The sequence below is a fragment of the Euleptes europaea genome, chromosome 2 (assembly GCF_029931775.1).
Source record: "Euleptes europaea isolate rEulEur1 chromosome 2, rEulEur1.hap1, whole genome shotgun sequence".
In the NCBI taxonomy this organism is placed as follows: Eukaryota; Metazoa; Chordata; class Lepidosauria; order Squamata; family Sphaerodactylidae; genus Euleptes; species Euleptes europaea.
Genome location: NC_079313.1, coordinates 126630489 through 126656095, shown reverse-complemented (window position 1 = coordinate 126656095; position 25607 = coordinate 126630489). Strand labels below are relative to the sequence as shown.

Sequence of the window (25607 nt, the reverse complement as noted above, 5' to 3'; positions counted from 1 at the left end):
GAATCTAGTTCGAGGCAGAAAGTCTCAGTACCCTGTAAGTGGCTTTTCTTTTTTTTTTTACATCCAGAGCTTGGGGGGTTGGAATGATATATTTGTTTGAGTTGATAGATAAAATCTGAGTGTGTACCCTGCTTGGCCTGAAAAATCAGGATTCAGAGGAAAACTGTTTCCAAAATTCCTTAAATTCTGACTGGGATAGCGTGGTAGGAAGGGGATATTGAGTAGTCAAATAGATCTTGGCAGAAAAGGCACAAAACACAGAGCAGGACGTGCTTGTGTTGTTTTTGTCACGAGGAAGCGTGGCCAGTTTTGTGCAACACAGCAAAAAGCAGAGGGTGCCCCGCAGGCATACATCTTCTCATGCAAAATCCTTCAGAGATGGGAGAACTGCTGTTGAAAAGAGGCCTGGAACAGCCGAAAGACTGATACTGGAGACAGTTGTGTTGTGTCTCTTGAAAAGTCAACCTTCAGCTTCTCGGAGAAGGAAGGTGAAGGCGGCCGTGCCATCAAATGCACTTCAGATCTGCCCCTGCAGTGTACGAGAAAGATGAAGACTCTGTTTTGTCAAAGTTGAAGTCGTCGGGAAGTTCAGTCAAGTCAGATGCTTAAGGTGCTGTAGGCTTACGATGGTGTTTTTTTTTAACGTAATAACGGCTTCCATGTTCAGCATTACCTCATGTAAAGAAGCCAAAGTCCTTGGCAAAGATCCATTGTCTGGAGAGAGCAGGAATGGCTTTTCTGATCAGAAAGTGTGCTGGTTTGATGGTTGACTGGTCGCTCGTGGGGCACTTCTTCCCAATGACGCCCTTGTACGTTGCTCATCAACAGTGAAGGGGCTATGGGCTATATTTCTATAACGAGCCTGTCTTCATCTTCACTGCTTGTATCCTCTTCCACGTGCGTTTGTTTGTTCATCATTTCCAGGGTCTGCTTCTTGTAAGATTTGGATGGAGTTCCAGAGCTACCCAAGGGAGCAGAGGGGTTTTTGAAAGTGGGAGATTCAGCTGTGCAGAGTTTTCCTTGCCGATCCTCCGGTTGCAAAGAGCAACTGTTCTTATCTGCACATCCGTGGTGGAGAAGAGACCTCGTGGTCTCCTGGCCAAGCCTTGAACCGGGCAAACAAAGGTTTGAAACCGTTGTTTCGGTAAGCAGCTCTGATCTGAGCGAAAGGTAGCGTGGGGTTTGGATTTCGGGGGGGAGTTTTTTGTGCGAAGGTGAATATGAGTTGCTCTTCTTGGTCTGTTCTGTTCTTCCCAGGATGTGGGACAATGGCTCTGAGACGGCAACATTTTGATTTTTAGATTCCATACAAAACATGTTTCTGCAGTCTGCTTTTGGCCCGTCAGAAACAGGCCTTGTAACCTCTGAACATAGACGGTTGCAAGGATGGCTCTTGCCTGGATCTCTGAATTCAAAGTGACAGGTCCCAGCGGATGTGCAAGGGTACTCAGAATGTATCTCAGGCTGTGGCTCTTTCAATAACTTTCCCAAGGAGCAGATTTTTAGACCCATGTCTTTTCGGGCCAGCGCATGAGTGGGTAATGTGCAGGAATATGTTGCGGGAACTGTCACTGTTCTCTGAAGGGACAGGACGGCATTCAAGGGTTCATTAATAGGTCCAGAAGCAACCTATCAAAAATAGAGGGGAAATAACCAGCTCATTGTACATCATAACACATTCAAATACCAAAGCAAATGATCTTGTTATGGAAATTAGTGCACTGGCTTGAACGCATGAACCTGCCCTTACACTGAGTCAGACCCTTAGTCTGTAAAGTTCAGTATTGTCTGCTCTGATTGGGAGTAGCTCTCCAGGGTATCAGGTTGAGGTCTTTTACACCACCTGCAAACTGGACGTTTTAACTGGAGATGCCGGGGATTGAACTTGGGGCCTTCTGCACGCCAAGCAGATTCTCTACCACTAAGCCACAGCCTTCCCCAATCAGCCTATAGGGATATACTAAGCCAGTGATTACTTCATACAGAACTCTACCGAGGTCTATTCACAAGGTTGCTTTTTCACTGCAAAACGGCTTTTGGCATACACCTTTTGATGGTGGAACTCGATTCCATGAATTACATCTTTGGAACACAGACAGTTTTCCTCTCCCTGTTCTACAGTGCTTGCCAAAATTTATTTTGCATTAACAAAGAATGTGAGAGCCAGCGTAGTGTAGTAGTTAAGAGCGGCAGACTCTAATCTGGAGAACCGGGTTCGATTCCCCTCTCCTCCACATGAAGCCTGCTGGGTGACCTCAGAACTCTCTCAGCCCACATGGAGGGAGGCCATGGCAAACCACCTGCGAACGTCTCTTCCCTTGAAAGCCCTACGGAGTCATTATAAGTCACCTGTGACTTGATGGCACACATACACACAACAAAGTATGTATTGGCTACAGGTAACATTTGTCACAACAAATGTCATCTTCACTGTTCCCTACTCAAATTTTCTAGTAAAAATGTATATATTTCAAGAGGCTGTCAAATATGCAATAAGTAATTTGCAAAACCTGCCTGATGCAGCACTGTTCTTAAACTATTTATATAGAAAATTTGGACCCTGCATCTCCAGAGACCTGCTTGGGGTGGCTAACCTTTTCCAAAAGTTTAAAAAATCATAATTCAATAAAACTGCTCTTTAACCCTAGCCCCACCAGCAATAAAACCATCCCAAAATACTCATAAAACCCACTACCCGGGGAGAGCAACATAAAACAGCATTGTCCTTTAATCCGTGGGCCAGAGCAGATATTGGTATCAGGTCAGGTGGCAAGACTTACTTATGTTTTGTCTGAAAGGTTTATGTCTATGCATTACATTTTGACACAACAACCTGTTCTGATTGGCAAAATTGACTCAGGAACGCCATGGGCAGCTGGCCAGGGGCAAGGAGAAGCTGAAGTAGTAAACAAGGCTTTAAAAACCCAGAAAAAAGGAGAATTGCAGGGAGAAGCAGAACCCCCTGTAGGACTTACTTCTGTGTATGCATAATAGTACTTCCTTGCTGGGCACTGCTGGATTTTATAAGGAATAGAGTACTCACTATATTAAGTGCAATGCGGAGCCATCACCAATGAGCAGTGACAAGAAACAACTGAGCAGCACAAAGGTGGGCTGTAGTTAGGGTTGCCAACCTCCAGGTATTAGCTGGAGATCTCCTGCTATTGCAACTGATCTCCAGCCGCTAGAGAGCAGTTCACCTGGAGAAAATGGCCACTTTGGCCATTGCACTATACGGCATTGAAGTCCCTCCCCAAACCCCGCCCTCCTCAGGCTCCGACCCAAAATCCTCCCACCGATGGTGATGAGGGGCTTGGCAACCCTATTTACAGACCTCATGCCTTAAGTTTCAGCTTTACTGTGTAACATCTTTAAGCAAGGAGTCAATTAGACAGATTTCTTATTTTCTCATTGAGTACTACCATTGACCTTGTAACTTGTGTTTTTAAACTCTTTTTGCTTATTTTGTACTGAGTAAAGCTTTTTTGCTATTATTGGTGAGTTTACTGGTCCGAACCCAGAACAGCTCAGTTATGTTACCAGGAAAGAAATAGGGTCTCTGTTTCTGCACTGAGGTATAGCTCCACCCCCAAGTACTTTACTATCTTCCAGAAGTTCTCCACCAACCAGGTTCTTTTTGCTCTTCCACACACTTGTTCTGTTGTTACTCCAACAATAATAGGAGTGTCCTCTTGTTCTTGTATAGGGTTGGATCCAGCCAGCTTTCTTGCTGCTGAAAAAGGAAGGGGGGTCCCTTTTGATCACCAAGGTGGCCATGCTGGGGATCATGGGACCTGCTTGGACAAAGGCTATGTGGGACGGAGTCTGTACTAAGGAGGGGAATTAGGTGAAACTCAAATAAAAAGTTTGCTGGATCCAACCCCTATGTTGGAAATGTTCCTAAACGAATGCTCAGTCGCCTACCTGTCCATCCTCTGAATCTTCCTGCCTGAAGTTACTTAAGCTGCCAAGAGATGAAAACATCGTTCCTGAATTGCTCGATTCTTCTGTCATTGGGTATTTTTTCCCAACAGAGGCTGCTTCATCCATCTTAGAAGGAAGTGTCTGCTGCTGAAGGTTTTGATCGTGTCCTAGTCAGAAAAAGGATATCAATATACAATCAATTAGAAGGATGATGCATGTAGTAACTGGATTTTTAAAAAAAAAACTTTTCTAAGAATTGGTCTAACAACTTTTGCATCATCTTGGGATGGGTTTTATTTCATAATCAGTGATCCTGGAATGCATTTGGTAGCCACTGAACGTTCTGTGCATCTTATTTCTGTTGATACTTTCCCCATTCAGGGTTCAAAGAAAGTGGAAATATATCCATGTCTTAATTTCAATAAGATTGCCCTTTGAGCCAGACTAGACTAGATCCTTTTTCAATTTTGGATTGTCTCATCATAGGGTTTTCAAGGTAAAGGTTGGTCAAAAGTGATTTACCAGTGCCTTCTTCTGCGCAGTACTAACCAGGGTTAGCTGTAGGGGCATTGTCGTTGTCTACGAAAGACTAGAAAAGACAGTCATGCTAGGAAAAGACAGTCGTGCTAGGAAAAGTTGAGGGCAGCAGAAAAAGAGGAAGACCCAACAAGAGTTAGGGCTGTTGATTTGGTTCGTCCGAACTGAAAAAACAGCCGAATTTTCCCTGATTCGTGGGTTTTCAGTTCGGATGGAACTGAATTTTAAAAAGGCGGGGAAACGATGAGCCGAATTTTGCGAGGTCGGGGCAATCACCGAATAAATTCGGCAAATTTGGGGGCTCCGAATCAGCAGTATAACCATCAGTTAGTAAGCAACTAGCAGCATTCTCCCGCGGCCAATCGGTGGCCAAGCTGGGTCTTCTTCTGGCCAATCAGTCGCGGTTGAGTGCCTGAGCCCAGCTGCTGCACGGCCCGGGGAGAGAGTGCCTGTTTGTGTGTGAGAGAGATCCCCGCGGGGGGGGGGGGTGCGTGTGCACATTCGCGGCTTTCCGCGGCTCCAGGGGGGCATTTTTGGAGGTAGACATCCCAAACTTTCAGGGTAGCTTGAGGGGACCCTTCTTGCAAAAAAACCCAAGTTTTGTGAAGATTGGATCAGAGGGTCCCGAGATATGGGGCCCGGAAGGGGTGGCCCCCCAAAATCGCCCACAGGAATAAAGCCATTAAAAACACATTCCCGCCTTTCCGCAGCTCCGGGGGGGCATTTTTGGGGGTAGAGGTCCCAAACTTTCAGGGTAGCTTGAGGGGTCCCTTCTTGCAAGAACCCCCCAGCTTTGTGAAGATTGGATCAGCGGGTCCCGAGATATGGGGCCCGGAAGGGGTCACCCCCCAAAAAATCACCAATTGGAATAAAGCCACTTAAAGCACATTGGCGGCATTCCATGGCTCCGGGGGGGGCATTTTTGGAGGTAGACGTCCCAAACTTTCAGGGTAGCTTGAGGGGACCCTTCTTGCAAGAACCCCCAAGTTTTGTTAAGATTGGATCAGAGGGTCCCGAGATATGGGGTCCCCCCCCCAACTGCCCTTTGGGATGAATGGGATCAGGCGATCCTGAATGTGCATCTCTACAGAGCGGCAAATCCAAGGCAAAACCTCCCGTGCATAAATGGCCAGAGAGTCGTGAGAGATCCTGAGCAGCTGCTGCTGCCCTGCTTCTGCTGGAACAGAAGACATCCACTGTTTGACCCATTTTGGGGCTTTTATCTATAACTTTTTTACTGTGTATGTGGGGGGGGGGGGAAGCAGATTCTGTGTGTGCGTGTGAGGGGGGAAGCCAAAGTGGAGAGGGTTTGATTGCCTCCGTGTGGGACTGTGCTTTCTCCTGTTTTCATCGGTTGCCAACTTCGTCTGGAGTTAACTGTGGGTCAGTGAGTCTCTTTCTGGCTGGCTGGTATTGTTTCCAATGGGCTGTGTAGCCGCTCCTGTTGTTTCTAATGGGCTAGCCTGTCATTCGTTTTAGTGCACCCCATGCTAGTTACGCTGTTTACTTACACTTTGAGCGTTGTTGGATGCACTTTTGGCGTAGTTACATCGGCTCTTAGAAGCCATGGACTGGCTTCTACTGTGTGTGGGGGGGGGGAAGCCAAAGTGGGGTGGGTTTGATTGCCTCCGTGTGGGACTATGCTTTCTCCTGTTTTCATCGGTTGCCAACTTCATCTGGAGTTAACTGTGGGTCAGTGAGTCTCTTTCTGGCTGGCTGGTATTTTTTCCAATGGGCTGTGCAGCCGCTCCTGTTGTTTCTAATGGGCTAGCCTGTCATTCGTTTTAGTGCATCCCCTGTATTGTATTTTCAATTGAGTCAATGTAAGTCAACTGACATTCCCCTCTCCCATTATCTTCAATGGGCTGGGCAGCCTCTCCCATTGTTTCCAATGGTCTGACTTGTCATTCCTTTTAGTACATCTCTTTTAATGGCTTTATTCCCCCGGGCTGGGGTAATGGTATGGCCCAACTGCCGAGGCAGCCAGACCCCCAGCCGGGCAGATGGGGGGGGCGACCCCTTCTGGGCCCCATATCTCGGGACCCTCTGATCCAATCTTCACAAAACGGGGGTTCTTGCAAGAAGGGTCCCCTCAAGCTACCCTGAATGTTTGGGACCTCTATCCCCAAAAATGCCCCCCCTGGAGCAGCAGAAAGGCGTGAATGTGTTTTAAATGGCTTTATTCCTGTGGGCGATTTTTGGGGGCCGACCCCTTCCAGGCCCCATAACCCGGGACCCTCTGATCCAATCTTAACAAAACTTGGGGGTTCTTGCAAGAAGGGTCCCCTCAAGCTACCCTGAAATTTTGGGACATCTACCTCCAAAAATGCCCCCCCCGAGCCGCGGAATGCCGCCAATGTGCTTTTAGTGGCTTTATTCCTGTGGGAGATTTTGGCGGGGGGAGACCCCTTCCGGGCCCCATATCTCAGGACCCTCTGATCCAATCTTCACAAAACTTGGGGGTTCTTGCAAGAAGGGACCCCTCAAGCTACCCTGAAAGTTTGGGACCTCTACCCCAAAAATGCCCCCCCGGAGCAGCAGAAAGGCGCGAATGTGTTTTTAATGGCTTTATTCGGCCAAATTTTTTCCCGAACTCGGAACTTGGTGCCGAATTCCATGGATCCGAATCGGGGGAGTTCGGACTTTGGCATTTCCTGAATTAAAGCAGGCCGAATTTTGCCGAATCTGAATTTTACCAAAAAAAAAAAAAAATTCCAACAGCCCTACAAGAGATGGGTTGGCTCAATAAAGGAAGCCACAGCCCTCAATTTGCAAGATCTGAACAAGGCTATCAAAGATAGGACATTTTGAAGGACATTGATTCATAGGGTTGCCATGAGTCAGAAGCGACTTGATGGCACTTAACACACACAAGACTAGATCCTGAGTGCCCAAGGATTCAGTCCCATTTCGGGGGCAACAGGGGTCAGAGGGAAGCTCGGTTCCTCAAAGGGATTTCTTCCCACAAGGAGAGCTGTGCAGTTTGTGACACAGTTTGAGGGATCAGTCCTTCCTGGACCAAAAGACTGCAAGTGACCCAAGACTGTACTCTCAGCTTTTAAGTGGTCCGCAGTCGACCCGTGTCATCCCAGAGGAGGGGAATAGAGGTCAGTAAAATGGAGTCTTTTTTAGGGGTGTGTGGCAGTAGCCCCCTGTGACCTGACCAGCGATCATTTTTCCCCAAGGTCTGGAGTTCAACATATGAAAAGGTATCCCATCCATACAGACCCAATTTTATACTCTGTGTGTGTGTTAAGTGTCATCAAGTCACTTCCGACTCATGGTGACCCTATGAATCAATGTCCTCCAAAATGTCCTTTCTTTAACAGCCTTGCTCAGGATTTGCAAACTGAGGGCCGTGGCTTCCTTTATAGAGTCAATCCATCTCTTGCTGGATTTTCCTCTTTTCCTGCTGCCTTCAACTTTTCCTAGCATTATTGTCTTTTAGTTATTAGTCATTATTGATACTCTGAGTAATGACTAGCCAGGCAGCCATCATAAATCAATATGGCTACACAATACTGAAAGCTCTGCAACCAAAGGGGCTCTCGGGAAATTTAAAGAGAACTTTGATACTGATCCAAACATCCTGTTGACTGTGTACATCCTACATGAAATTGGCTCTAGGGCAGCCCCGCGCAGAAGCCTGCATGTTAGACATGAAAAGCTTAAAGAAAAAGGAGATCCTACATCACGCAGTTCACATCTGTGTGACTACATCTGGTCTGAATAAAAACCTAGTCAGGAAAAGCGGATTAGGGAAAACTATCTATCATTAGCAGTGCACCATGTCCCTGGAAACTACGTTCTATGCCTTAAGAAGAATCCTGCTGCTGTCAGAACTGGGTATGCTGTCCAGACACCACAGTGCTGACAAATTAGATGGAAATCAGTGGAGGAAAACCAAGTCCAAAGAGAAAACAGGAAACAAATGTGGTGGGAAGCACTATCAAGTCACAGCCAGTTTATGGCAATCCCCGTAGGGTTTTGAACGCAAGATCATTGCCTGCCTCTGCACAGCAACCTTGGACTCCCTTGGTGGTCTCCCATCCAAGTACTAACCAAGGCTGACCATGCTCAGCTTCTGAGATCTAACGAAATTAGGCTAGCTTGCCTGGGCTGGGGCATAGACGAAAAGTAACCAAGGAAAATATAATTGTGTAGGTAGCCTATTCCATGTTACCCTGGGTGGGGGAAGCCTCTCCCTCTAGGATACAAACAATCTGGGGCTGCTGGGGCTGTAGTTTGGTAGTGCTGAGAAGCAGGGATGGCGTCACTTGCGGGGCCCACTTGCTGCTGGCCCCCCCTACTCACTTGCATGCACTCTGCTATCCATGTTCCTGGGAATATGCATTGCCCAGCATCGTCAGAGAAACGACCTGCGGGTGATCAGGCATCGGTAAGTGCAGGTGGTGAGGAGGCTCATGAGTGTGTGGGTGAAGGGTGTACAGGCATGTGGGTCAGTGGATGGGAAGGGAGACATGAGCAGGGTGGTGGGCGGAGGAAGGGGCCATGGGCTCTGTAAAATCTGGGGCCTGCCCTGCTGAGAGGGCACTTGGAATATCTGAGGAGCAGAAGCAGCAGTTGGAATACCAGGAGGACTGGGGTAAGTAGGGTGACCAACCTCCAGGTGGAGAACATAACATAAGAACATAAGAAAAGTCATGCTGGATCAGACCAAGGTCCATCAAGTCCAGCAGTCTGTTCACGCAGTGGCCAACCAGGTGCCCCTACGAAGCCCACAACTGCAGCAGCACCATCCTGCCTGTCCCCCACAGCACCTGGAGGCTGGAGATCTCCTGGGATTACCACTGATCTTCAGGCAACAGAGATCAGTTCACCTGGAGAAAATGGCAGCTTTGGAAGGTGGACTAAATCAATATCAAAACCTTTGTTGGCATAAACGTAAGATGGACTCTTTGGCATTTATATGCCACTGAGGTCCCTCCCTAAACCCCACCCTCCTCAGGCTCCACCCAAACATCTCCAGGTATTTCCCAACCCAGAGCTGGCAACCCTAGGAGTAAGGCAGACTTGGAACAGCATCACCTCCACCCCCTATTTGCCACTGCAGAGAAGACCTGATCAGGAAGCCCTTTCCATCTCAAAGTGTTATGAGTTGAAATACTGTTAATCGCTTCTTCTTTTTTTGCCACGTTCTGCACAGTGGTTTATTGATCTGAATTTAATTGATACCTCTGCATGTTTTGGACATTGGTTTATTACTTTTAGTTTAATTAAAACCGACAACAGATGCATTTTGCAGTGAGCTTGGCTTATGTACAAGTATCATTATTATGGAAATAAATGATCCAATACAACAGAACGGTGTTTCTCAGATTTACAGATCATTCTGTACACGGAACGGAACTCAAAAGGTAGTAGTTAAAATTCATAATACTGTCTGAAGTATATGGATCTAACAGAGCAATCCTGTGCGGAGATACTCTAAGCCCATTGAAAACAATAGTTTAGATTGGAGTAACTAGATAGGAGTCTACTGTTAGGGAGCAATTTCAAGCAGGTCTACTCAGAAGTAAGTCCCATTTTATTTACATTTGTTTGTTTACTTCATTTACATCCTGCCTCTGTCCCCAACGGGAACCCAAAGCGGCTTACATCCTTCTTCTCTCCTCTGTTTTATCCTGACAACAATCCTGCGAGGTAGATTAGGCTGAGAGAGTGTGACTGGCCCAAGGTCACCGGGCAGGCTTCCATGGCAGTGTGGGGATTGGAACCTGGGTCTCCTGGATTCTAGTCCGACACTCTCACCACTACACCACACTGGCTCTACGTGCCGAAAGGACAGCTTAGTAAGCACTATGTGTCACCTACCTTGGGAACCCCAAATTTGATTTCTTTTAAATGTCAAAACTTCCCCCCTACAATCACAACTAATTTCTTATTACATAAAGGTGTCCACAAAAGAAGTGGTACATCTCAGGCTTGGAATCTGTGTTCTGCTACCAGGCATCCCGGTGGCCTTTGAAATGTGTGGCGTGCATCCTGCCTCCGAAGCTGGGTTTCCGGTTAGCTGCTGGTGGATGTGTCCTTCATGCCTTTGTCTAGATAGCACAGTTCTGCTTGCCCAAGACCTTGTGCTACACCTAGTCTTTTCTTCACTATATATTACAGTGCCCAGAAAATGTTTGCACAAGATTTTGTGCGAGCAGAAAGCCAAATGGGGATACAAAAAGGGGCGGTATACCACAGGTCTTTTTTCTTGCCTTTCCGCTTGCACAAGAGCTCTAGTACAAGTGGGAATTTTGCCCCAGGTCTGCAAGTGTGGAATGCCTGAAACAGCCTTAACAGTGAACAGATTAAAACAAGCAGAAGGTCTGGATGATGCCACCTTGATCCCCCAACCCAACGACCACCAAGGAAGCAAAGCCCCTCAAGAAATAAAGGGCATCTGCCCCAGTTCTCAGAATTGTCCATCCTTGTTACAAACCCATCCAACCAGTGCAGTGATGAGCTATCAGTTTACGTGCTAGAAAGTCAGCCTTACCTTGTGACGCTGCTGGAAGGCAAAGGCATTTCCCACAATACTCAGGTCCATCAGGGATGTAAGGAGGGTGATGCTTTTGGGGAGTCTCCGGAGCCTGATTCACAGGCCAGTGCTGTTTGCTCAGCCGGCTGCTTTTCAGCAATAGGTGTCTATGTCCATAACTTCCTTTATATCTACATGGTAAAAGATACAGATTTATTTATTTTAAATGTTCTGCGGTCCCTTTCGGGATGCACGTGTCATGATGACCACTGGAGAATGACGCACAGGGCCAAAAATTAAGGATCCGGAAAGAAACGATTCCATAACGACCCTGGTAAAGATCATCTAATGGGAAAGGCGGCAGTTGAGCCTTTTCTGTGTGTTTTCACAAAATGGCCCTGCTTCCATGTGTCCTACTCAACTCTGCTGCAGAGACCTAGTAAATTATCCCATAATGTCCCCATTGAATGACAAATGTTGGAATGCAGTGACTTGAGAGCACGAGCCAGCTAGGAACTCCCGTTTTCGGATTTCATCTCAGCCACGAATTCACCAAGTCTCCTAAGCAACTATTGACTGCTTCCACATGTGCATTTTTCTCATATATCTAAACTATGAGTGTGCATTCGGAGATTTTACATCTAAAACAGTGCCTGAAATTCACGGTTTACTTTCAGATCAGAAATACCCAATCTGAACTATACAGGGAATTTTGGGCACTGTTTTGAATTAGACATGTCCAAATGCACATCCTTAATCTACACTACCTGATAGTAGGAGGGCTGAAAATTGCTTAATGTTGAAGAAGAGCTCAGCCCCTGTTGTATTTTCTTTTGTATATATTCCTTGTATTTTTGTGGGGTAGTCAAGTATCAATAACCATCAATGCATTCATTTATGAAACCAAGATCCTAATTAAAATGAAAAGACTTAAAGGGCTGTGGTGTTCCTTAACAGGGCTCTCCTGTCCTTTGGACTAGCGGGGGGAAACAGTGGGCCCCTGTTCCCCACTGGTGCAGGGAAATGGGGGAGACTCACTGGTCTTGTGCAAATGTGCAATATCATTTCCGGTGCAAAACCAAAAGTGATATCACCGCATCACGGTGGGTCTCTAGAATTCACCCCAAACCTCTCCGCATCACGGTGGGTCTCTAGAATTCACCCCAAACTTCTCCGGATTAACCATAGAGTTTGGGTGAATCCTGAAGATTCGCCTCGACGTGATGATATAACTTCTGGTTTTGCACTGGAAGTGACATCGCATAGTGGCACAACACTGATGAGGCTGTCTCCGCCAGTTTCTCTCACAAGTTGTCAGCCATAGCTGGCAAATCTACTTTGAATGCATTAGAGCTACACAGAAGAGGATCTGTGTTTTATTTATTGCGGAACCCAGCCTTTAAAATGGCAACTATCTTCATTGCAGCAACAGACTGTGCATGATTTGAATTAAGTCGTATTTACAGGAAACAAACAACCTCCAAACCTCTGCCTGCTACAGATTCAGGCACATGCCAAAACCATACAGGCTCATATCCGGGGAGAAGGGATATTCTTTCTATTAGATTAAGACAAGATTAAGATTCTATTAGATTAAGGCACATTTCTTACCGTTTGGGGTTGATTTTCACTTTTTTCCGTTTCCGGCTTCTCTTAGTTTTACCTTTGGTTGTGAGTCCTCTTATTTTGCAAAGAGTTTCGTTTGCCTTTTCTTGCTCTGAAATGCTTTTCAAGAGTTCATCGCCTCCAGCTGTTGAAAAGTACGGCTGTGAGCATTACCCAAAAATAAAAAAGAATAACCAGATTGAGGAAATTAGGGAGCATATTGGAAGGCATTCAGTAAAGTAATGATCTAGTCAGGCCATCCAATGTACAATGCAGTAAAGTGTACTGAAGTGACTGACCGAGGAGAGGGAATCCACACCACCAATGACTGCATATGGGCACAAAATTGATTTTCTGTTTCAAGCTGGGTTTTTTTGTTTTTCTGGCCTAGATTATTTTATTTACAATATTTTTAAGCTGCCTTTCCTCCCAGCTCAGGTCCCCAAGGTGGTGAAAAAGAAAAATATTAAAACAAGTTAAAAACACATTGTGAGTCAGAGAAGCTCAGAACCACAGTCCGTGCCCCCCAGGTAAGATCTTAATAACATGGGGGAGGAAGTAGGGAGGCCAGCTCTGATGGAACCGTTGCTGCTGCCAGTAGCGAAGAGGGACCTGGCAACTCTAGTTGCTGCCCTCAACTATGGGTAGGGTTGCCAGCTCTGGGTTGGGAAATACCTGGAGATTTTGGAGGCGGAGCCTGAGGAGGGCAGGGTTTGGAGAGGGGAGGGGCTTTTATGCCATAGAGTCCAATTGCCAAAGCGCCCATTGTCTCCAGGTGAACTGATCTCTGTCGGCTTCGCTTCTTTACTATAGTTTACGGTACTAAGAACTAGCATTACAGAGGGAAATAGATACACCTGTGGAATCACGAAATACCTTAAGAGAGTTAGAAAGACACACTTTAGACGCTAATTAAGTTGCTCAGACAGAATGGCACAATAGACGTCTCTTCCCAATTGTGGTATGTAAAATAATAATATAGATGCAATATATATTTTTGTATGTATAAGACAATTTTTAGAATATTTAATTAATTTATTGTAAATTTTGAAGAGTCTAGATGTTATGAAGGCTTGCATTTTATTGCAGGTGTTATTGGCATGTAGAAATCTTTTGAAGCTTGAAGAAAGCTCTGAAATGGGGATTTTACCGGAAGCCCATTGCGATTGAATATTGTTCCGTGCTTTATTGCGACTGAATATTATCTGCGCTTGATTTGGACTTACCATTCTGGACTATTAATTTTTGCTCACCTGAAGTATCCTTGTATATACTCACCTTGTATTCTCTTTGTACTAATCTTCTTGCTCTGTTATTATATCCTTGGGATAATGTTCATGTGAGACTACTCCTCTGAATACAATTGAATGCAATTTGTTGTATTTGTACTACCTGGAGGTTGGCAACCCTTGCCATCAAGTCACAGCCGAATTATGGCAACCCCATAGATTTAGCTGGAAATGCCTGGGACTGAATCTGGGACCTTCTGCATACAGAGCTAAGGCCTGACCTGGCAACCAATGGGAGACTGGGTAGTGGGGACCAGCTGTCAGAAATGGCATGACATCACTTCCAGGAAAGCACAGAAGTAACATCATACCTTCCTAGGAATCGCCAAAAATGCTGCGGTAAAACCCTGTAGCGTTTCTGGCAATTCCCAGAGCGGTCTGATATTGCTTCTGGGTTTTCCCTGGAAGTGACATAACGCCATTGGCGATGAGGATTTATTTTATTTATCTCTCCCCAGCAGCTGGAGTGCTGGTGCGCAAGGCCTGCTGGGGGGGGGGGGCAAGAGATCTCCCACCCCCAGCAGGTATATGACAATGCTATGCATAGTATGAGCTTTACTACTGAGTCACAGTCACTCCCCACAGGTCTACCACCTGTAGAGCACAACCCAGGCAAGGGCGTAGACCTAGTTCCATGGCGAAACCGCATGCCCTTCTTCACCACTTCTGGCGTCTGTGCTGCAGGTTGACTGTTATCTATAAAGATTTCAGTCTTTGCTCATGACATTTTACTTAGGGAAATAAATTCTGAAACATTTTTCTTCATTTCCTTGTGCAGTCCTAGTCTCAGTGAGGCGCCGAGCTTTGATCTATCCAAGAATTATTAGTAAAGGGCACGCCAGCACTCCCCTCTAAAAACCAGATGCGCAAAAGACCGTTAAGGTTATCCGCTTCTTCCTGAAACCGAGTGCCATGTTGGTGACTTGACAAGATTCTTGGAAAGTCCCACCTGAAGCACAATCCAACCCTACGCTTTTTAGGTCGGTAAACAGATAAATCTTTCACTGGCTGAGAACAATCATCATAAACAGATTGTACACATCAGCAGATGCGCATCAGGGATCAACAGTAATCCTGAACGTGCTTTTTGCAAAGGGCGATTTCAGTGAGACATGCCTAAATCAATCTGAGAGAAGAGACATTTAATTAAAATCACACGGAATATGATCCTTCCCCACAAAGCTCAACGGGGCTGCTGCCTCTACTCATCTCCCCCCTCCCTCCCCCACACACAGCCACTATCATGCAATTTGATCAATCAGGAGAGTAAAGTTGGATTGGGATTATTGGAATGGGGTATTACTTGGACTGCCCATTGGGTTGCCAACCTCCAGTTGGGGTTTGGAACTACAGATAGGGGTGCCAGCTTCGGGTTGGGAAATACCTGGAGATTTTGGGGGCAGAGCCTGAGGAGGGTGGAGTTTGGGGAGGGAAGGGACTTCAGTGCCATGGAGTCCACCTTCCAAAGTGGCCATTTGCTCCAGGTGAACTGATCTCTTTCGCCTGAAGATCGGATGTAGTAGCGGGAGATCTCCAGCCCCCACCTGGAAGCTGGCAACCCTAACCACAGATTATCTCCGTCTGGTCTCCAAACTCCAGGAGAGTTCCCTTGGAAGAAGTGGCAGCTTCGAAGGGCAGCCAGTATGGCATCTCCAGCTGATAAGAGATCAGTTCACCTGGAGAAAATGGCCGCTTTGAAAACCTGTCTTGAAAACCTCCAGACTAACAAAGACTACAGTCCACAATAGCCATGCAGATTAGCTTTGGATTTCACACATTAACAGATCACTTCAGGATACAAATGGTTCCATATTAACATACCACACCCTCATTAGCACATTATCTGGATACTTACAGGACAATGATTAGCACATTACCTTTGTTATTTTTTGCAGGACAAGGATTCAGCTGAAACCCAACCCCTTTCTGACTATTTATTACTCTTCCTACACACTTGACACTGAGAGTCACTGTCCTTCAGTGTTACTCCTCTGAAGATGCCTGCCACAGCTGCTGGCAAAACGTCAGGAAAGAAAATACCAAGACCACGGTCACACAGCCCGGATAACCTACAAGAACCAAAGATTCTAAATGGGTTCCTTTTCCCTGTTTGGGCCCGGTTTCTGTTGCATTTCTCTTGGATGCAATTTTATTTTTCATAATTGCAGTTTTGAAATTTTGAAATTATGAGTGCAAAATCCTTTTTTTTAAAAAACGAGTTATCATAATTTGCTGCAAAGGTGGGGGGTATATAATTAAAGCCACACACACCCATTCAGCAGTCTTCAGTCCCTGGCCATGCAAATGACAATATAATTGGAGACAAGGGAGGTTTTTTTTAAGTGGCAGAAACAAGTGATTCAAAGTGGTAATACTCTCAAAAGTGCTTTGTGCGCCCATATGCATTTAAATCTGTAATTAATTAATGAATCATTTAATTATACAGAGGAATCAATTAAACCTATGAGTTCCATTGTAAAGGCAATTTGAATTACAAAATAATATTAAATATTAAGAAGAATAGCATGGTAGTACAATTTTTTAAAGTCCATTTGAAGACACTTTTTTCAAAACAGGAGTATTGTTTCAACCACAAAATCCATGTTGTGTGCACACTTGCATATTTCATGTTGAAGACTACTTAGAAATGCTGTCAATCTGGGGAAATAATGTGGGTGTGTCTTTTCAACACAACCCACTGAAAATAGATTAATTGCCACAATGTGCAGCATAATGGGATTCATGGAACATTAAGCAAGATGTGGCAAAAAAAGCAACATGAGCCCCTTTGCTCATGACACAGCCTTAGTGGGACGTTCCAGATGGGTAGCCTGTAGCAGCCAAAGAAAGAGGAGTCCATGGCACCTTAAAGATTGGGGGTGGAACGTGCCGTCAAGTCGCAGCTGACTTATGGTGACCCCATAGGGTTTTCAAGATGAGAGACAAACAGAGACTGGTTTGCCATTGCCTGCTTCTGCATAATAACCCTGGACTTCCTTGGTGGTCTCCCATCTAAGTACTAACAAACTAGGGATGACCTTGATTAGCTTCCGAGATCTGATGAGATCAAGGTAGCCCGCATCATCCAGGTCAGGACACCTTAAAATTTGCACAGATGGGTTCATGTTTAGAAGACTTGCTCACTGCCAGTGAAATGGTAAATAGTTGTGAGAAAAGATAACGTGGGTGCTTAGATGTTGGTAATTTATAAAGATTTATGATCCTCTTAATGTATTTTAACATCTAAACTTTTTTATACTGAACTATTTTAAGCATGTTTTTATTACTGTAGATCCCCTGAGGAAGCATTTTGATGCGAAATACTTCGGGATCATCGAATAAATCTTCCACAGTAGGAAGATTGGGAAAGTAAACTAGCTGAATATGCAGTATTGGAGAAACTAACTATGTGAATAGTAGACCAACCAAAGACTTTCAAGACAAATGGAAAGCATATCAGTCATATTACTCTTATAATATAAGGAGCAGAGGAAGATGTAGCTGAAATGAAATATATGAATGTCTAACAATTTCTTTGTTATATTTTATCAAAAAGATGTGTAGAAAAAACATTCAAATATATAGCGGATAAATGATAACATATCAATTTATTTTTCAATACCTGGCAATTATTTTTAAAAATTCATGTTTAGATTTATAATAATAGTCATCACCGCTTCAAGTTTATTATTTTATCACCATTTATTCTCTAATGCTGCTTAACATTATTACTGTGATTATCAAGTATCACAGTGAAAAAAGGTGATTGTGATATATATAAAACATGAAAAATGGTCTTGACATACTGTATTAAAAATGTACCAGGAAGCAAAATTTAATTTTTCATATTTGGGAATTATGGCTAGAAATATAAAATAATTACTATTACTGCAAGTATCTATTATATTTTGTAATTCATTTTATAACATTGTTTAACTTTAATATTGTGCTTATTAAATGCTATGCAAAGTATCTTATGATTTATGTTAAGACTATTAGGATGATCACTGTTTAATACTTATCATTATGCTATTACCGTATTTTTCGCTCCATAGGACGCACCGCTCCATAAGACGCACCTAGTTTTTAGAGGAGGAAAACAAGAAAAAATCTTGTTTTCCTCCTCTAAAAACGCGGGCAGGGAGCGGGCGTGCGGGCGCGCCAAGCGCTCAGAGCGGGCGGGGAGGAGGCGGGCGGGCGCTCCAAGAGCTCAGAGCGAGCTGGGAGGAGCCGGGCGGGAGACGCGCGCCAAGCGCTCAGAGCGGGCGGGGAGGAGGCGGGCGGGCGCGCCAAGCCGCCCCCCCTCCGCTTCCCAGCTGGGAGGCGAGCAAGCGCACAGAGCGGGCTGGGCGGGCGCACAGAGCCGGCTGGGCGCGCTGGAATGGCGAGGCAGCTTTCCCTGGCTGCCTCCCAGCGCGCCCAGCCGGCTCTGTGCGCACATTCGCTCTATAAGACGCACCCACATTTCCCCTCACTTTTGAGAAGGAAAAAAGTGCGTCTTATGGAGCGAAAAATACGGTATATACTAAGAGCCCCGTGGCGCAGAGTGGTAAGCTGTAGTACTGCAGTCAAAAGCTCTGCTCATGACCTGAGTTTGATCCCGATGGAAGTCGGTTTCAGGTAGCCGGCTCGAGGTCAACTCAGCTTTCCATCCTTCCAAGGTCGGTAAAATGAATACCCAGCTTGCTGGAGGTAAAGGGAAGATGACCTTTTTACCCCCAGATGACTGGGGGTAAAGGGGAAGCCACTGGCAAACCACCCCGTAAACAAAGTCTGCCTAGGAAACGTCGGGATGTGATGTCACCCCATGGGTCAGGAATGACCCGGTGCTTGCACAGGGGACCCTTACCTTTTATTATATACTGCTCACTATAATATAATACTATAATATTATATATTGCTCTGGGGTTTTTTATTACACATTGTTTATATTATCTGTTGTATTCTTGCTTTTTCTTCTGATCAAATTGATGCAATTGTAACTGCTGTCATGAAATAGCCTTTTAATTTTTCTTTTTTATTTGTATTCTGTTTTTATATATCTATAAAAATAAAATCTTTTAAAAGTATTGTATCGTATATCGTGTACATTTTCTCTTATTCTTATTTTTTGCAAAAAATGGACTATGTCTTTATTTTCTTTTTAAAAAAAGAATAAATATTGTTTGCATATTGGAAGATTCTCTGTGCACCTTTTGTTTTGTTTTGACCTTAAAGACGAACATGACTTATTCGAGCGTCAGGTTTCATGAGCCAGGGCTAGTTAATTATCTGCTAAGGATGTGCACTGCATGCACCGAATAAAGTGAACTCTGACTCACAAAAGTTTATGCTGGAATAAATTTGTGTTACAGTGCAATCCTAAACAGAGTTCCGTCCTTAGTCAAGTGAAATCAATGGGCTTAGTTAGAGGGGTTTCATTCTGTGCAGGATTGCACTGTATGGTCGGGTCCTATGACGACATTCTGCAAGAGCCTCACTCCAGCTGCAGCACATGCTGCTTCCCCTGCTGCTAGCACTTCTGTTTGCGCACAATCAATGGTTTTCAATGAGCCTTCGACCAACAAAAGTACTGGCAGCAGAGGAAGCAACCTGTGCTGCGTCCCAAGAGAAGTGTGTGTGGAAGATGGTCATAGGATCCAAACCACTGTCTTTAACGTTCTCCTGGACTCCTGTTTTATTCCAGTGTGAAATGGTTCCTCAATGTGACTGTACAGAAGCCCCCAAAAGCAGAGGCAGATCCTGCAAACCAGGCCTCTGCACAATTTGTTTTCTTCATGAAGGGCCCAATTCACGCCTAGGGGTGCTCTAGGCTAATCCTGCATTAAGCAGGGGATTGGACTAGATAGCCTATATGACCCCTTCCAACTCTATGATTCTATGATTCTTACAGCATGGTGGCATGATGGGGACAGTGCTACTCCTTCCACAGACTGTCACAATGCCACCTTGGAGCTAATTGTTAATTGGGACTCAGTGTACGGCCACAACAACTCACAAACTCTGAACTTTCTTAACTGAAAAATATCTATTCGAGGTACAAACGTGATAAACATCCAGATGTCAAGTATGAGACCAAAGCTCAGTCTGTGCTAGCTCTTCCACACATTTAAGTTGTTTTACAATCACAAAGCAACAAACCACTCTGCTGGGGTGACCTTGGGCCAGTCACAGACTCTAAGCATAACCTACATCACAGGGTTACTATGAGGACAAAATGGAAGAGAGGAGAGCAATGTAAGCCGCTTTGGGCCCCAACTGGAGAGAAAGGCAAGGTATAAATAAATAAAGAAATCAGGAATACGCTCAATCCCAGTTTGACACAATACAATTTTGTGCCATGAATATTCAACAGACACCTGGTGAATATGTAGGGGTACTCCATAGCAGTAGACAATCACTCCAAAGTTTTAAGGGTTAACTGCCTACCACCCAAAAAAAACCTGCAAATACTAAGGGTATGACTGTCAAAAATTGCCCATATATTAGTAATAAGATTATATAAGAACATACTACTCAACCTTGATTCTCTCATCATTATATATGATTCTGAACAATGGCCTCAGCATGTGGATCAACATCTCTGCACAACAGGGCCATGTACATATAGGGAGCACTTTTCTATGGGCCCCGGGAAAGCCCCAGCTTTGCAGAAAAATATGTTTAAAAGTATATTGGTACGGGAGGTTAAAAACCCTAAAATAATAGAAGCAATGTCTGCTGCTTTAAGAAATGAAGGCCACCGAGATCTCACAAGATTACGCTGTGCAATCTTGGTAGCCATTCAGGAGTTGCTAGGCAACTCCCAACTTACATTGCTGGCCTTAGTCGGCATCTGGGAGGCAGGGAGAGAGACAGCCTAAAAAAGGTAAAAGGGAGGAAGAAGGGAAGGTTAACCTGGAGCGGAAGGAGGAAAAAGGGGGAGGAATAAAAAGATAGGTAGATGGATGGATGGATGGATGGATGGATGGATGGATGGATGGATGGATGGATGGGGAGGGGCCATGGCTCAGTGGTAGAGCATCTGCTTGGCATGCAGAAGGTCCCAGGTTCAATCCCTGGCATCTCCAGTTAAAGGGACGAGGCAAGTAGGTGATGTGAAAGACCTCTAGCTTGAGACCCTGGAGAGCCGCTGCCGGTCTGAGTAGACAATACTGACTTTGATGGACCAAGGGTCTGATTCAGTATAAGGCAGCTTTGTGTGTTTTGTGTGTGTGTGTGATGGATGGATGGATGGATGGAAAAGGGAGAGCATGCAGGCATTGCCAGGGGAAGACAAAGAGGATAAACAAGACTGAGAGAGGGAATGAAGAAATCAGCTTTCCCCCTCACAAGTCCTCACAGAACCCCCACTCGTTTTATTCTAATTTACGTTCCTGCATTTGGATAGGAAGAGGAGAACGACATTACCTTCTCTGTTTGCTGCCTCGGAGTACAAAAGGGCATTGGTGCGTTTACAGTTCCACTTGTTGAGCCTTCACTAGCAGCCTGCCTAGTGTGTTTCGTTTTGCAAAACGTCAGGCTACACTTCAAGCTGGCTCTTTCGTTCTTACAGGTATGCAAGGAAGAATACGCTGAATCTTTCCTCTCCTTCTGCTCAACAGGAAGAGGGAGGTTTCGGGTTAAACAACACCAAGTCAATCGAGGTTCAGCATTTAGCATAGGGAAGGATACATGTGAAATCATGCTCAGCTGGGACAGTGTGCGAACTTCCTTCTGAGGGGTGCAGACCACGTGGCAATAAAGCATGTCCGAGGAACGGCAAAGGCATCTGGAATCATCCATCGCAGAGGCAGGCAACCTTGAGAATGAGTTAACATTTGGTTCCAATTCCTTGATTTTGTTGTCATGATTTCCGCACAAAGCTGCCCTTTCAACCAGCGAGGAGACTGATATTACCGAACTGTTCCCTGAGCGTAATAACTTTAGGGCCGGATTCCTCTCCGTCATGTCTGAAGAAATGAAAAAACCTCCTGTGTACATAGATGTGAAGCATATTTTCTTTCCTGCAGCATATGGTGAGCAGACCATTGCGCCCCCATCACCTTCCGGCACTTCACCAAAATTGTCCCTGTCTTCTGCATCTTTCAAGACTTCTTTCACCTTCTCCCTCTGCCAGGCACCCTGGTGATGGTGATGTCGCCTATCTACCCTGGTTGTGATGCTGGTTGTTTCTAGGATTGCTGGTGAACAAGCTACAAGAGACTTCCATGCTGGGCAGGCATCCCATTTTAGCTCTTTTGTTCTGGTCGAATGACTCAGTTCCAGTTGCAAAGGGCACACGCAGACATCTGCAGAACTGGTACCCAGCGATTTGCAATTATGGAGAAGGTTAACAGTACTGGTGGAAGTCATCGGCAGCAAAACACATGCCTTTTGGTCCAGCTCTTCTGGAGGAATCAGTGACGCATCTCTGCTATTTCCTTCTGGTGGATATTTGAGAAGGTACTTGGGGAGGAACTCATTTTTCTTTAGATGGGGAGTTGCCAGTGGCTGAATGGATGAAGATGCTGCTGCTGTGTCTCCTTTCTGAGATAACATTCTTGTCCCTATTATCACTGGACTGGTATTTTCTGTCAGTTTATGAAAAGAGTAGGAACTACAGATATATTCCTTTGTCACCTCAGCCCTGAGTTGTTCAGAAAACGAAAATGCAGTAACACTCACAGTATTATCTGCAATGCTATCCTTGTTATTGGAGCTCATTGTGAGATTCTGGACAGATTCTTTGCACTCCACAGTGCTGCCTAGTGAGCTCGAGTCTGATGTGAATTTCTGCTTTTCCCCTTTAACAGAATGATTTATCGAAACAGGAGCGATGACGTTAATAATTTTGAATTGATCTAGCAATTTCACAATCCTGTCCTTTGACCTGCTAGGGCCACCGATGCTATTTAACACGCTTTCTTTGCTCTTCAATTCATCCACTTTTAGTTTTTTCCTCTCCGAAGGCAACTTTTGGGATTCCTGCACAGGTTTGCCGCAGTTGCCCTGATGTACAGGTAAGGTCCCCTGTGCAAGTGGGAAGCTTTCTTTCCCACCGGGGTCTTCTCCTTTGACAAGTGAAATATCTTCATGTTCTGGCACATGTTTAATATATTCCCCTTGTCCACACATTTCCTCTGATTCATTGCCACACTTCTGCAAGCGAGCAGACAGGATATTACTCTCTTCGCCTGAGGCCTGGTGAAGTTGGAGTTTCAATTCACAGCTGGTGCTTAAAGACAACATCGGATCTTTTTTGAATGCACACATTTCTCTGCATCTACATTCAGAAAATGTTTTAGGTATCCCATGGCGATCTCTATCACCGGCTGAAAAAGATGTCTCCATTCGTTCCAAAAAGCTGCCTGAACTCTCCTGAGAGGACGTACTCTGTGATATCTGACCACCAATGGAGCTTCCGTCTGACTCTTCAGTGTTTAACTTAGCAGGAATAGCCACTGGGGATGAAACTAGATTCTTAGATGACAGACATCTGCCACTTCTAGGCCCAGCGATCCACTCATGACTAGCAGCTTCCTTGGTATCAGACTGGAAACTTGAAATGTCGGTTGCCTTATTTCCCTTTTGTTTCTTTGTTGTTTGGTTGCTTTTCATTTTTTGGTAGATTTTCTTAAACGTCTCAGCCCCATACACCTGCCATTTTTCCTGAGAGAACATTTTGGCTTTCCTCTGACTGGTTTTCTTACACTTCACTCCTTCCGCTCTGGCTCCAGTCTTTTTAGTGCCTTTCACCTCTTCTGAAGAAGATGACGGTTCTATCACATTACCGAGCGGCAGGTCATCTACTGCCGCCTGTCTGACAAGTCCCCGAGGATGGCTGGTAGGAAAACCCTCCCGACTCACAGCAAAGCTGCTGCTGTGGGACAGACCAGAAAAACTCACGTTCGGGGGCCCTCTTGTGAAAGAAGAGAATGGTGAACTATCCCCTCGGTCCTGAATTCTCCTGGCACTCTCAACAAAAGGCAAAGAGTTACTCCTGGTGACCGGCACACAGTCGATGGTGGTGGAGAACTGAGTGGGGACCGAATGAAAAAACAACGGTTTGGCTTTTTCTACGGGAGCGAAGGTGGATTTGGCCGAGAAAAGGGAGAGGTTCTTCCTCCTGTTTACATCATGAGATCGTATATCAAAATGGAACGAGTCTTTGTACGTGTAAGGCATCGGCAAGTCGATGCTCCCCTGCTTGGACAGAACCGTTTTCCTGGGCCTCACATTGTCCAGTTGGGTGTCATCCACCACCGCTTTATTCTGAGAGATTAGCTTAGCGATGTGCTCCTCCAGCTTCTTCTTCTCGAACGCCAAGCTTCCGGCTGCTTTCTCGGCCGCGTCGGCCTTCGAATGATTTGCTGCTGTGCACCTGACATCGCTCGTGGCGGCATCGCCCTCGGACTCTGTGCTGTGCTCGCAAAGACTGTGCAGGGGACTGGGGGACAACATCTGCTGCTCCACACTATCCGAGCGGGACAGATACCCTGAGTCGGTGCTCTCGCATTTCTTCAGCTTGTAGTCTGGAGATTTGCTGTCCCACAGCCTCTCTGGATACGTGGCCTGCTGCCTCTGCAGCTGAGAGTGTTGACTGACCATGGGAGACCTCTGTTCCTGTACCTTCCTTCTCTGAAGTAGATTGGCTAGATCTTTCATGGTGTCTTTTTCAAGGACGCTCTGGTTCAACCCTCCGTGACAGGGGTTGTCAGGTGTCCCACACTGGTCTTCAGATACGAGGGTTAAAGCATTCAGTGCTGGCAATGAAATAGCGGGAGGATGCTTCTCGCTGGCTACCACTGTTGTAGACTCTGACATGGCTTGTTTAATAACTGCCCTTGGGTAGTCACTACTCCTATCACTGGTTTTTGTTGTCTGAGGGGACCTAACGTTCTCAGCCTCCTTCTCGCTCTCCTCTAACAGACTACCGCTCTCAGACTCTGAGGGCAGCCTTGCATTGTTGACGTGAGTTTGGGTCCTCCTGTGTTTATACAGGTTGCTCTGAGTTTTAAATGCAATGCCACACGTGGTACACGGGAAAGGCCTCTCCCCTGTGTGCGAGCGCATGTGTTTCTCCAGGACACTTGGCTTCAGGCAGTCGCGCCCGCAGTGCTTACAGAGGTACTTCCCAGCACTTTTGGGAGATTTCCCTGGGCTTCCAAGTGGTGCACATGGAGAAGAGTTTTGTGGCAAAACTGGTAAACCACTAACTATGTTTATTGTCTGAGGAGGCTTCTGAGGGGCTGCCTGGAGCTGATCGGTTCCCTCTGAATGTACCAGCGGGCTTAGGATTAAAGGCATGTGACTGTTCTTTAAGTTGAAACTGGTTTGGCCTGCGGGAAACTGGCTGTTTGGCTGGAGGCATTCCGACTGGACAGGTTGATAAAGTGGAATAGTAAGGGCTTTCAGGTACATTGTCTGAGAATGTGCCTGTTCTGTCTGCAGGATCATTGGACTCAGTGAAAAATTTGATGCTGCTGGTATGGCTTGAAGGCAAGAGAGTTGAACTGGTTGGTCTTCTAGTGAGACTGGGGGACCAGGACGTCTCTGGGAATCCATTTCTTTGACGTTATGCATAACTTGATGTTCAGTTATCTGTAGGAGAAATACATGTAAGCAGTTATATTGGAAACCAACATTTTCTCTCTTTCTCCCATTCAAAACTATTGCAGGCCATACCAGCCAAGGATCACTACAGATGTCGATAGGGTTGCCAACCTCCAGGTACTAGCTGGAGATCTCCTGCTATTGCAACTGATCTCCAGCTGATAGAG

At 45.6% G+C, this 25607-nt stretch overlaps 1 protein-coding gene across 1 annotated transcript; it reads right to left on the bottom strand.

The window, feature by feature from the left end:
- Positions 1–843: 843 nt before the first annotated feature.
- On the bottom strand, positions 844–25410 carry ZNF831 (zinc finger protein 831). The gene is made up of 5 exons (XM_056845556.1): positions 21256–25410; positions 12563–12717; positions 10970–11142; positions 3925–4091; positions 844–1629 (listed from the first exon to the last, which is right to left on the bottom strand). Exons 1-5 carry the CDS (start codon positions 25408–25410, stop codon positions 844–846), a joined length of 5436 nt encoding a protein of 1811 aa, XP_056701534.1.
- Positions 25411–25607: the final 197 nt, after the last annotated feature.

What these genes read in the sequence shown, in the direction of transcription:
- ZNF831 (XM_056845556.1), bottom strand. Translation starts at nt 25,410, where the DNA reads ATGCATAACGTCAAAGAAATGGATTCCCAGAGACGTCCTGGTCCCCCA. An exon ending in CCTTCCAGCAGCGTCACAAG is followed by an intron (nt 4,092 to 10,969) that starts GTAAGGCTGACT and finishes TTTTCTGACTAG; the next exon opens with GACACGATCAAAACCTTCAG. An exon ending in AAGATTCAGAGGATGGACAG is followed by an intron (nt 1,630 to 3,924) that starts GTAGGCGACTGA and finishes TATTTTTGATAG; the next exon opens with GTTGCTTCTGGACCTATTAA.